The sequence below is a fragment of the Oncorhynchus gorbuscha genome, linkage group LG11 (assembly GCF_021184085.1).
Source record: "Oncorhynchus gorbuscha isolate QuinsamMale2020 ecotype Even-year linkage group LG11, OgorEven_v1.0, whole genome shotgun sequence".
In the NCBI taxonomy this organism is placed as follows: domain Eukaryota; kingdom Metazoa; phylum Chordata; class Actinopteri; order Salmoniformes; family Salmonidae; genus Oncorhynchus; species Oncorhynchus gorbuscha.
The window spans coordinates 77833650-77847364 of record NC_060183.1 but is presented as its reverse complement, the minus strand read 5'-3'; the positions used below and the strand labels follow the sequence as shown (position 1 = coordinate 77847364).

The 13715-nt window shown below is 46.6% G+C and overlaps 1 protein-coding gene across 4 annotated transcripts in view; it reads right to left on the bottom strand.

The window, feature by feature from the left end:
• The window catches only part of pam (peptidylglycine alpha-amidating monooxygenase), a 150609-nt gene that overhangs the window by 65769 nt on the left and 71125 nt on the right, over positions 1-13715 (bottom strand). For all 4 annotated transcript variants that reach the window (XM_046290581.1, XM_046290583.1, XM_046290584.1 and 1 more), the window contains exons 13-15: positions 8565-8668; positions 7201-7406; positions 6538-6600 (exon numbers count right to left, since the gene is read on the bottom strand). In XM_046290581.1, the coding sequence (XP_046146537.1) occupies positions 6538-6600; positions 7201-7406; positions 8565-8668 (373 nt within the window). The remainder of the gene's footprint in view (positions 1-6537; positions 6601-7200; positions 7407-8564; positions 8669-13715) is intronic.

Genomic DNA, 13715 nt, shown 5'->3' with positions numbered 1-13715 from the left:
AAAATGCAATGGAAACCCATTTAACTTGAATTTTTTTGTTCCGCACACTGGATTTTGACCGTAGAGTTATTTTAATGTGTACTACATCATCACACACAGCTTTTTATCCGCAACGAGTCAATTTGATGGAAACGCATTTCTGGTGGGAAAATGCACTTACTTTATTTATGCAGATTTTAGAATATTTGCATGAAAATCTGTTGCCAATTGGATGGAGACCTAGATAGTGATGGAATCCTAGCTACTGATATGGAGAAATGAAAAACCAACACCCTCATTAAGGAAGCTTGATAAGGGGGAGGACCGCCCTATTTTATCCAGTAGTTTTGGCATATCGTGTTTGATACCACAGCTATTCTCTACTGCAGCGTTTGTTTGTCTGAGTCTGACATGTTTGTACTTATACTCAAGGATCCCAACTAAGACGCATGGATACGAACTGCCCGCTTCGCATCTTAAAACAAATCTACCGTCAAACAGTATTTCAAGGGCACTCTTGATAAAGCTTCCTCACTTTCCACCTGTCTTGAGTTTATCTAACAGAGAGAAAAGTGAGTGCCACGGCACAACGCAGCCAGCAAACTCAATAAAAAACAGCTGGGGAGCAGAGGAGGTGGGTCATGCGTTGTCGTGGCTTTCGTTTTGGTAGCCATGGCAACCAGGTTAACCTATTTGTCATGGTGAAAATAAGCAAACGGAAGGGGGAGTGACTACCCACACGAGTCTGGAAGGGGGAGTGACTACCCACACGGCTCTGGAAGGGGGAGTGACTACCCACACGGAAGGGGAGTGACTCTCTGGAAGGGGGAGTGACTACCCACACGACTCTGGAAGGGGGAGTGACTACCCACACGACTCTGGAAGGGGGAGTGACTACCCACACGGCTCTGGAAGGGGGAGTGACTACCCACACGGCTCTGGAAGGGGGAGTGACTACCCACACGGCTCTGGAAGGGGGAGTGACTACCCACACGGCTCTGGAAGGGGGAGTGACTACCCACACGGCTCTGGAAGGGGGAGTGACTACCCACACGGCTCTGGAAGGGGGAGTGACTACCCACACGGCTCTGGAAGGGGGAGTGACTACCCACACGGCTCTGGAAGGGGGAGTGACTACCCACACAGCCTCTGGAAGGGGGAGTGACTACCCACATGGCTCTGGAAGGGGGAGTGACTACTCACATGGCTCTGGAAGGGGGAGTGACTACCCACATGGCTCTGGAAGGGGGAGTGACTACCCACATGGCTCTGGAAGGGGGAGTGACTACCCACATGGCTATGTAGAACTGCATTATTATTATTATTAGGCAGGTCAGGAGTTCCCATCAACTCATACAGAAATGTCAAATCTGTGATGTCATGACTGTGTAACATACTGTGATGTCATGACTAACATACTGTGTAGCATACTGTGATGTCATGACTGTGTAGCATTCCGTGTAGCATCCTGTGATGTCATGACTGTGTAGCATACTGAGTAGCATACCGTGTAACATGCTGTGATGTCATGACTGTGTAGAATCCTGTGATGTCATGACTGTGTAACATACTGTGTAGCATAATGTGTAACATGCTGTGATGTCATGACTGTGTAGCATACTGTGTAGCATCCTGTGATGTCATGACTGTGTAGCATACTGAGTAGCATACCGTGTAACATGCTGTGATGTCATGACTGTGTAGAATCCTGTGATGTCATGACTGTGTAACATACTGTGTAGCATAATGTGATGTCATAACTGTGTAGCATGACATTATCCCAGAACAGCTATGACAGCTAATAACAGATCTTTGCTTCTGTCATTTCCAAAAAGGATTCCAGATAAAAATACAGCACACTTATTGAAAACGATTCCCATAACTTGATCCCCCCTAATATCAACAAGGAACAAAGTAGATTAGGGTGACAGATTTATGGACTTCCCAGAGCCGAATAGATTAGTCTGTTTGCACGCAGTCTGTTCAAACAGTACAACTTTCCCCCACATACGGAACAGAGCAGAGCCCAGAAATTATACCCTACTGTAGCTATAGTCAAATCGTTATACAGTTTATGTAAAAATACCTAGAATATTGCATATAGCACCTCTTTGTAGCTCAGTTGGTAGAGCATGGCGCTTGTAACGCCAGGGTAGTGGGTTCGATCCCCGGGACCACCCATGCGTAGAATGTATGCACACATGACTGTAAGTCGCTTTGGATAAAAGCGTCTGCTAAATGGCATATATTATTATTATTATATTATCTTTGTATTGGCAAGGTCATATCTGAGCCACTGGCATTGTCTCTGTATTCAGTAATATATTCCAGTTGTCTGGGCTGTTGTTTCAATGGCTAGTGATGTTAGCATCACATAGAGAGGTGTGAGGGGTAGTTGCCTGGGCTGTTGTTTCAATGGCTAGTGATGTTAGCATCACATAGAGAGGTGTGAGGGGTAGTTGTTGGGAAAAGCAGCTTGCACAACAACTAGGCTTCAATTTTCCCTATTTTTTTCTGTCAGTTTCTCCTTGGAAATTTGTGATAAAACAACAGATTAAGACAACCAGACTTCATTTGAAGTATCTACGAGTCTTAGAAAAACTATATAAATCCCAAAATACATTACTTCCGTTAGGGCCTCTAGGATCTCAAATGCCTTTCCAGTATATCCAAGACGTCTTAGATATATCCTGGCTACGTTTCTAACCCAAGTATCCACTCATCAGGAATGCTGAATGTACTAGTACACATTATCAACTCATGTTTCAAAGCTGGCTTGGCTAATAGCTGCTCTGCTCTCTCTCACGCGCTCTTCAACCGGGGCTCGTAGCGTGACCTTGTGACCTTGTGTACAGCATGTCGTCATTATGGGCCCGCTCTTGGGCAGGAAACGATGCGTTCTGCTGGACAGGAAGAAAGAAAGGAGCCATGTTGTCGCTAATGGAGACTGGAATCTCCCAGGACGGTGCCGAAGCAATCTGGCACCTTAAATACCCGACAAGCTGGCGATTGGCCACAACACAGCGCTCTGCGCTCGTTCAGTCACAACTCATTTAATAAGAGTATCAAGGCAAGGCAAGCTGGTTGCCCCCCCCCCCCCCCCGCCAAGGAACTGGTAAAGCCGACACATGAGCCCCTTAATGATAATGGGACTGTCTGCCAGTCAACCGATGCCAATTTACAGCATGTTGCTCTGTGGTTTGATTGTCTGCTCTGCTCGTTTGGTCCCATGATAGATCGTTAGCTCTGATGACGCTCGACAGCTGAACAAAGAGCCTGATCTGACCATTTCAATTACAACATCATAACACATTATCAATATAGCCAAACAAAATATAGCTTTATCAATTGTTATAACCCTGTCATTTTAGCCTGGCATGATTATTGGAGATATCACTTGACAAAACACTGTCACTTCCGATCCTCACACTTTTCTATATGACTACTGGCGTACTTTGCCCTGACTGAAGCCTAAATTTTATCTAACTGTTCAAAGATTCTCCTCTATTGTTTTGAAATTAGCACATTTTAATTCATGGTCTGAAAAAAAAAATATTCAGAACCCCTTATTGTTAAACAGAATTTCTGCTGGGCTCACGGTGCCCTGAGGGATTTCCTGTAGTAGTCCTTGCTTTGGTAGATGAAGGACAAGCACCTCTGTGTGACTCCACAGCATTACACGTTCTTGCTTGCTTTGCTTGTCTGGATATGCTGATTCGTGAATATGCAATGTGTTCTGTATCCTGTTGTAGCCCCCCCCATCGTGAAATGAAATCTCAGCAGGGAATGCCAGGAAAAAAGAACCCAGCATCATGAGACGTTCTCTGCCTCCGATCAACACATGCGCATAGGAACGCTTCTCAAATGGTACCCTATTCCCTGCACTATATAACGGAATAGGGTGCCATTTGGGACGCAATTATCAAATAGCAGCCCAGGTGTGAGATCAAAGCAAATCGCTTGGGCGCCCTCCCCTCTCCTCTTCTCCCCTCCCCTCTCCTCATCTCCCCTCCCCTCTCCTCATCTCCCCTCCCCTCTTTTCACCCCCTCTCTTCTAATCTCATCTCCCCTCCCCTCTTCTCATCTCCCCACACATCTTGTAATCTCCCTCTTCTCATCTCCACTCCCCTCTTCTCCCCTCCCATCTTCTCATCTTCCATCCCCTCTTCTCCCATCTTCTCATCTCCCCGCCCATCTTCTCATCTCCCCTCCCCTCTTCTCATCTCCCCACACATCTTGTCATCTCCCCTCTTCTCATCTCCCCTCCCCTCTTACCTCCTCCCATCTTCTCATCTTCCCTCCCCTCTTCTCATCTCCCCGCCCATCTTCTCATCTTCCCTCCCCTCTCTCCCATCTTCTCATCTCCCCGCTCATCTTCTCATCTCCTCTTCTCATCTCCCCTACCATCTTCTTATCTCCCCTGCCTGCCTCCCTCACTCCATCTTCTCATCTCCCGCCCATCTTCTCATCTTCCCTCCCATCTTCTCATCTCCCCGCTCATCTTCTCATCTCCTCTCCCATCTCCTCTTCTCATCTCCCCTACCATCTTCTTATCTCCCCTGCCTGCCTCCCTCACTCCATTTTCTCATCTTCTTATCTCCCCTCCCCTCATCTCCCCTTCCCTCCCCCATTCCTCCATCTTCTCATCTCCCCTCTCCTCATCATCTCCCCTCATTTCCCCTCCCCTCTCCTCATCTCCGCTCCCCCCCTCATCTTCCCCTTCATCCACCTACTCTACAGACAGGTTATGACACGTATTGTCTTCTTTACTCCAGCCGTTCCTCACCTTTCTCTCAGAAAGGTTAACAACGACACGTGTGAACACGCAAACCAAACACCGTGATCAAAATGGCCACATCGAACACAATCTAGATTTATGCAAATCTGCTGTGTTTAAATATTCCCCTGTGTTGTTGCTTTAGGAGCCGGGAGAGAGGAGATAGAACAATGGATTCAAAGGGAGTGAGCGAGCCACCGCTTCTAATAGCCTTGAACAAGGTGTGAGATGAGCTTAGCATTTCCATGGCAACGGGGGGCTTGGATGAGCCAATCCCCTGTCGTCGTCGGGTATAGTGCGCTCATAGCTACCTTCAACATTCTCACACCTACTGGCACACAAAGACACAGTGGTTAGGGAGAGAACAGGAGAACTCTGACTCATCTCCTAGATCTACAGGACAGCAGAGAGCTAATGCTTTTGGAATGATAATGCCCTGGAACCAGACTTATTATACAGAAAGGTCTCTGAGAGCTTAACAATTTTTTGCTTTCCCCGACTGATTCTTTTGCATAGCCACCCCCCTCACATTGTCACACGGGTCTCTTCGCAGTAACAATTCCTCATGTCATTGCATTGGTATCCTTTCCCTCATCGTCATCACTCTACCACAGACGGATTAGGACTTCCAGAGACATATTAGGACCGAATTAAGTCTTTCTTTCAATACAAACAGAAATTGAAAGGATCACTGCCACTACCTCACATTAAAACCAAGGTGCATGAATTGATGAGCAAACCGAGGTAGAGTGGAGATTCATTAACACTTGGACGACAAATGGAATAAAATGGAAAACCATCTTCTTTATTGCAAAAAAAACATAGAACCAAGGCGTTTCGGCTTTTGGCCTTCTTCAGGGTTTTTACAGAAATAAGAAGGAATGACGCTTTGAAACATTTCAAAATGGTCTCAGGGAACAATCATAAAGAATATGGAAATAAAAACATGTGATTGGTTGAAAGTTGCACTGACCAATGGAATATGAAAACACTAAAATAATAGGAAATGATATAATTTTGGTGTTGGTTCTACTTTTTGCAGTACAAACAGAGAGAAAATACAGCATAAATAGTTGTTGTGTTGTAGAAAACCATAATATTGCTGTAGAAAACGGCGGTGTTGCTGTAGAAAACCATACTATTGCTGTAGAAAGCTGTGGTATTGCTGTAGAAAGCTGTGGTATTGCTGTAGAAAACAGCTGTATTGCTGTAGAAAACAGCGGTATTTCTGTAGAAAACAGCTGTATTGCTGTAGAAAACAGCGGTATTGCTGTAGAAAACAGCTGTATTGCTGTAGAAAACAGCGGTATTGCTGTAGAAAGCTGCGGTATTGCTGTAGAAAGCTGCAGTATAGCTGTAGAAAGCTATGGTATTGCCGTAGAAACCTATGGTATTGCCGTAGAAACCTATGGTATTGCCGTAGAAACCTATGGTATTGCTGTAGAAACCTATGGTATTGCTGTATAAAGCTATGGTATTGCTGTAGAAACCTATGGTATTGCTGTATAAAGCTATGGTATTGCTGTAGAAAGCTATGGTATTGCTGTAGAAAGCTATGGTATTGCTATGGAAACCGTCCTAGAAGAGAGTGCTTTGCTGTGTTATGTGTCAGCTCTAAGAGAGGTCATCTAGAAAATACTGGCCCAAATGGAACACTATTCCCTTTATATTGCACTACTTGTCACTACAGCCCTGGTCAAAAGTAGAGCACTATAATGGGAATAGGGTGCCATTTGTCTCATCATGCAGTAAATTATTTCTTATTCTCCATGCTAACTCACCCTGATCCAGAACTTCCTCCTCCTCACGCTTGGGTTGCAGCAGTGCCATGTCATCTTGATGCTCTTTGAGGGAGGAAGCACAGTTAAGTCTCCTCTCAAAATGCAACCAGAGCCACAATGGAGAGATCTTTTATAAGTACAACCTGGTTTCTGCTAAATCTGTTCAATGGTCGTTTCGAGTCATAATATTTTACCCAAACAAGTGGCAGGGCTGCATTTATGGCTGAAAAACAAATTCCAGACTGTAGCTTTAAAGACTCCTTGAAAGGACAGTTTATATACAATTCTATTGGAATTTATATCTCAGTTTATATACAATACTGCTGGGATTTATATCTCAGTTTATATAAAATACTATTGGATTTATATCTCAGTTTATATACAATACTATTGGATTTATATCTCAGTTTATATACAATACTATTGGATTTATATCTCAGTTTATATATAATACTGTTGAGGTTTATATCTCAGCTTATATACAATACTATTGGGGTTTATATCTCAGTTTATACACAATACTGCTGGGATTTATATCTCAGTTTATATACAATACTATTGGGGTTTACTGATAAAATAGCCAACGTTTCCACCAGTAAAATCAACATTTAACCTGTTGAGGAGCCATATTCCTGTATTTGACGAGATATAAGGTTTGACTACCTGGGGTAGATGGGGCTCCAGCAGAGTGCATCATGTTGTGCATCATCATCTCTGGAGGAACCGTGATGGGCACGTTGGCCTCGGGTGGAATGTTCTGGAACAGCTCCTTGGAGCCGTCCTCCATGCACTCCTGGAAGGGTGCTGCGTGTCTGCTCTCCATGTAGTACATCATGTAGAAGTTGCACATCTCGTCATCAGAGGTACCTCTGTGGAAGAAGGGAGTGTCAACGAGACAAAATGGCGGCGGAGTCAAGAGCCATTTTTTCCCCCAGTACATAAAATACTACATATCATACAGTGGGAATGTTTATTGTGATGTTGTGCCTCCTCGTCAACAATCACCAAGGCTCAGAGGTTCACATGACTGAGGTTGACAGAAGTCAACGTGGAAAGGGGGTAACACACACTGAAAACAAAACACACCTGCTTGATTCAATCCCCCATAAGGCCACAACCACTCTGCATAGACGCTCTCCAAGCCTGGCAGTAATTTATTTTAATTTATCATTTTAATTAGTGAGCTAAAACAATCAGCTTTACAAGGCGCATCTCTTCTTTAGTTTTTTTCCCTCTTGGAAGCCATTTTAATCATGTCTCTGTCCGAGGAGGGGGATGGGGTGCACGGGGGCGAGAGGCTTCCTGAGAGATACGTCAATGCACACTCCGCCACTGCTGCCGTCGCACACTCCCGCTCTCTCTCCCTCGCCATGGCAACAGTAATGACGCAGCAGACACGCAACCGCACACAGACAGTCAACACACACACACTCACACATAAGAGGCATCACTCAAACAGGAAATCATGAAAAATGCAGGTTCCCAGGAGACATGTGGGAACAGGCAGTCTCTCTGTGCTTGACGCTTCTTCCCTCCTCAAGAGCACACATGCTCCCCCAGCCCCTGACAAACGTACATGGTACATCAGGCAGCCAGCGACCAGGGAGAGGAGACGGAGGAGAAGATATAGGAGTAGAGGAGAGGGGATAGATAGATAGATAAAGGACAGAGCACTGGCTCAGTGGGAAGCAGGCAGAAAGTCCCAGCTGCCTGTCACACAGTCCAGTGATGTATAGCCCAGAACCAAACACCATGCAAACACGACGGTGGCAGATTGAAGGAGACGGCTTTGAGGCGGGCAAACAAGGCCACTCAGGCAGCTCGCTCCCATGCAGCCTATACAGTACCGTGATACTCCTCTAACAACAAACCATTTAATCTACAGGGGGGGGATAAGAAAAATGGGTGTCGTTAAATTACTTAGGAGCTACAGCGTCTGAGTGGGAGGTACTTTCATTTCAGGTAAGAGAAACATTGTTGATAAAAAACAAAGCTGTTAAATCAAGAAGGGGCGCAAAGGAATTCACCCAATATATGTGTTGGTGGTCCTTCCTTCCCCGGTGAAGACACATCGAGCAGCAAGTGTGTCTCCGTACTTCACGTTGATTCCCTCGGTGGCAGGATAGAATGCCTATGGTGTATAAATATGGGTTAGACGACAAATCAACAGGACGCTGCAAACCTAATTTCTTTAACAGTGTTGTGATTACCAGGTGCATCGCTAAAAGCACTGGAGTCACTGTGACATGAAGAGAAATGACAGAAAAGCTCTGGTTATATGTGACTGATCGGCTCGATTTTATGTAGCAACATTCAAAATAGTTGTTTTTTCATTGGATAAAAGTAGAGACTCAAGAGCTAGAAATAAAATAATAATAATTATTATAATAATAATAATAATAAATATATATACATACACACACACACATATACACATGTACATATTTCTAGCCTTCGCTGAGACGACAAGTAAATAATTAGTTTTTAGATTTACAGCACCTTACACAATGTATCTGCTCATTTCCCTAATCTCGCCATACACTCTGTCCAATTTGAAATATAGTTTAGTGGAGACCAGAGTCTACCAAACTCTTGTGGAGGTCATAAGTGAGCTTTTAAGTGAGCTTTTCAAGAGGGAGAAAGTCAACAACCTGGTCAATCCACATTTTAAATGTAGGAGAGGTATTAGAGGCCCACAATAGAATAATACATTTCTTAGCAAAGTATGTAAGTCATAAGCACATTTTCTCTGTCAGAATCAAGAACAAAGTCCTGCTGGCCATTAAGAAGATAGATACACGGGGTCATATTGGGGCGGCAGGGTAGCCTAGTGGTTAGAGCGTTGGACTAATAACCGGAAGGTTGCAATTTCAAACCCCCGAGCTGACAAGGTACAAATCTGTCGTCCTGTGTCATGTTTGTCATTTATTATCATGTCTTGTCCCTGTGCTCCCCATTCTATTCGTTTCCCTCTGCTGGTCTTATTAGGTTCTTTCCCTCTTTCTATCCCTCTCTCTCCCCCTCCCTCTCTCACTCTCTCGCTCTCTCTTCTCTCTATCGTTCCGTTCCTGCTCCCAGCTGTTCCTATTCCCCTAATTATCATTTAGTCTTCCCACACCTGTTCCCGATCCTTTCCCCTGATTAGAGTCCCTATTTCTTCCTTTGTGTTCCGTTCCTGTCCCGTCGGTTCCTTGTTTAGAATTCACCGTGCTGTGATTGTGTATCGCCCTGTCCTGTCGTGTTTTTGCCTTCATCAGATGCTGCGTGTGAGCAGGTGTCTCTGTCAGCTACGGCCTGCGCCTACCCGAAGCGACCTGCAGTCTGTGGCCGCTTCTCCTGTTATTCCCCTCTACAGACTAGAGGATTTCTGTTATTCCCTGTTTGGACATTTCCTGTTAAGGATTCAGGATTTGTCGTTTTCTGTTTGGACTTGAATAAACTCTGTTTCTGTTAAGTCGCTTTTGGGTCCTCTTTCACCTGCATGACAGAAGGAACCGACCAAGGAATGGACCCAGCGACTTCAGACGCTCGTTACACTGCCGTCAAGATCCAAGGAGCCATGCTCGGCAGACACGAGCAGGAATTGTCTGCTGCTCGCCATGCCGTGGAGAACCTGGCCGCTCAGGTTTCCGACCTCTCTGGACAGTTCCAGAGTCTACGTCTCGTGCCACCTGTTACTTCCTGGCCTGCCGAGCCTCCAGAACCTAGGGTTAATAACCCACCTTGCTACTCCGGGCAGCCCACTGAGTGCCGCTCCTTTCTCACGCAGTGTGAGATTGTGTTCTCTCTCCAACCCAACACATACTCTAGAGAGAGCTCGGGTTGCTTACGTCATTTCACTCCTTACTGGCCGGGCTCGAGAATGGGGCACAGCTATCTGGGAGGCAAGGGCTGATTGCTCTAACAAGTTCCAGAACTTTAAAGAGGAGATGATTCGGGTTTTTGACCGTTCAGTTTTTGGTAGGGAGGCTTCTAGGGCCCTGGCTTCCTTATGCCAAGGTGAACGGTCCATAACGGATTATTCTATTGAGTTTCGCACTCTTGCTGCCTCTAGTGAGTGGAACGAGCCGGCGCTGCTCGCTCGTTTTCTGGAGGGACTCCACGCAGTGGTTAAGGATGAGATTCTCTCCCGGGAGGTTCCTTCAGATGTGGACTCTTTGATTGCTCTCGCCATCCGCATAGAACGACGGGTAGATCTTCGTCACCGGGCTCGTGGTAGAGAGCTCGCATCAACGGTGTTTCCCTGCTCTGCATCGCAACCATCTCCCTCCTCTGGCTTTGAGACTGAGCCCATGCAGCTGGGAGGGATTCGCATCTCGACTAAGGAGAGGGAACGGAGGATCACCAACCGCCTGTGCCTCTATTGCGGAGTTGCTGGACATTTTGTTAATTCATGTCCAGTAAGAGGCCAGAGCCCATCAGTAAGCGGAGGGCTACTGGTGAGCGCTACTACTCAGGTCTCTTCATCTAGATCTTGTACTACTATGTCGGTCCATCTACGCTGGACCGGTTCGGGTGCTACATGCAGTGCCTTGATTGACTCTGGGGCTGAGGGTTGTTTCATGGACGAAGCATGGGTTCGGAAACATAACATTCCTTTCAGACCGTTAGACAAGCCTACGCCCATGTTTGCCTTAGATGGTAGTCTTTTACACCTGCATTGTTTGCTGTTTGGGGTTTTAGGCTGGGTTTCTGTACAGCACTTTGAGATATCAGCTGATGTACGAAGGGCTATATAAATAAATTTGATTTGATTTGATTTAGTCATCTTCCCAGTATCAAATTTGAGACACTACCTTTAACTCTCACAGTATCTGGTAACCACAGTGAGACTATTTCTTTTTTGATTTTCCGTTCACCGTTTACACCTGTTGTTTTGGGTCATCCCTGGCTAGTATGTCATAATCCTTCTATTAATTGGTCTAGTAATTCTATCCTATCCTGGAACGTTTCTTGTCATGTGAAGTGTTTAATGTCTGCCATCCCTCCCGTTTCTTCTGTCCCTACTTCTCAGGAGGAACCTGGCGATTTGACAGGAGTGCCGGAGGAATATCATGATCTGCGCACGGTCTTCAGTCGGTCCCGAGCCAACTCCCTTCCTCCTCACCGGTCGTATGATTGTAGTATTGATCTCCTTCCGGGGACCACTCCTCCTCGAGGTAGACTATACTCTCTGTCGGCTCCCGAACGTAAGGCTCTCGAGGATTATTTGTCTGTGTCTCTTGACGCCGGTACCATAGTGCCTTCTTCTTCTCCGGCCGGGGCGGGGTTCTTTTTGTTAAGAAGAAGGACGGTACTCTGCGCCCCTGCGTGGATTATCGAGGGCTGAATGACATAACGGTTAAGAATCGTTATCCGCTTCCCCTTATGTCATCAGCCTTCGAGATTCTGCAGGGAGCCAGGTGCTTTACTAAGTTGGACCTTCGTAACGCTTACCATCTCGTGCGCATCAGAGAGGGGACGAGTGGAAAACGGCGTTTAACACTCCGTTAGGGCATTTTGAGTACCGGGTTCTGCCGTTCGGTCTCGCCAATGCGCCAGCTGTTTTTCAGGCATTAGTTAATGATGTTCTGAGAGACATGCTGAACATCTTTGTTTTTGTCTATCTTGACGATATCCTGATTTTTTCTCCGTCACTCGAGATTCATGTTCAGCACGTTCGACGTGTTCTACAGCGCCTTTTAGAGAATTGTCTCTACGTAAAGGCTGAGAAGTGCTCTTTTCATGTCTCCTCCGTTACTTTTCTCGGTTCCGTTATTTCCGCTGAAGGCATTCAGATGGATTCCGCTAAGGTCCAAGCTGTCAGTGATTGGCCCGTTCCAAGGTCACGTGTCGAGTTGCAGCGCTTTTTAGGTTTCGCTAATTTCTATCGGCGTTTCATTCGTAATTTCGGTCAAGTTGCTGCCCCTCTCACAGCTCTTACTTCTGTCAAGACGTGTTTTAAGTGGTCCGGTTCCGCCCAGGGAGCTTTTGATCTTCTAAAAGAACGTTTTACGTCCGCTCCTATCCTCGTTACTCCTGACGTCACTAGACAATTCATTGTCGAGGTTGACGCTTCAGAGGTAGGCGTGGGAGCCATTCTATCCCAGCGCTTCCAGTCTGACGATAAGGTTCATCCTTGCGCTTATTTTTCTCATCGCCTGTCGCCATCTGAGCGCAACTATGATGTGGGTAACCGTGAACTGCTCGCCATCCGCTTAGCCCTAGGCGAATGGCGACAGTGGTTGGAGGGGGCGACCGTTCCTTTTGTCGTTTGGACAGACCATAAGAACCTTGAGTACATCCGTTCTGCCAAACGACTTAATGCCCGTCAAGCTCGTTGGGCGTTGTTTTTCGCTCGTTTCGAGTTTGTGATTTCTTACCGTCCGGGTAGCAAGAACACCAAGCCTGATGCCTTATCCCGTCTGTTTAGTTCTTCTGTGGCTTCTACTGATCCCGAGGGGATTCTTCCTTATGGGCGTGTTGTCGGGTTAACAGTCTGGGGAATTGAAAGACAAGTTAAGCAAGCACTCACGCACACTGCGTCGCCGCGCGCTTGTCCTAGTAACCTCCTTTTCGTTCCTGTTTCCACTCGTCTGGCTGTTCTTCAGTGGGCTCACTCTGCCAAGTTAGCTGGTCATCCCGGTGTTCGAGGCACTCTTGCGTCTATTCACCAGCGCTTTTGGTGGCCGACTCAGGAGCGTGACACGCGCCGTTTCGTGGCTGCTTGTTCGGACTGCGCGCAGACTAAGTCGGGTAACTCTCCTCCTGCCGGTCGTCTCAGACCGCTCCCCATTCCTTCTCGACCATGGTCTCACATCGCCTTAGACTTCATTACCGGTCTGCCTTTGTCTGCGGGGAAGACTGTGAGAGCCGCCAATAAACGCAGGATTAAGAGTCCAAGGTATTGTTGCGGCCAGAGAGTGTGGCTTTCCACTCGCAACCTTCCTCTTACGACAGCTTCTCGTAAGTTGACTCCGCGGTTCATTGGTCCGTTCCGTGTCTCCCAGGTCGTCAATCCTGTCGCTGTGCGACTGCTTCTTCCGCGACATCTTCGTCGCGTCCATCCTGTCTTCCATGTCTCCTGTGTTAAGCCCTTTCTTCGCACCCCGTTCGTCTTCCCTCCCCCTCCCGTCCTTGTCGAGAGCGCACCTATTTACAAGGTACATAAGATCATGGACATGCGTTCTCGGGGACGG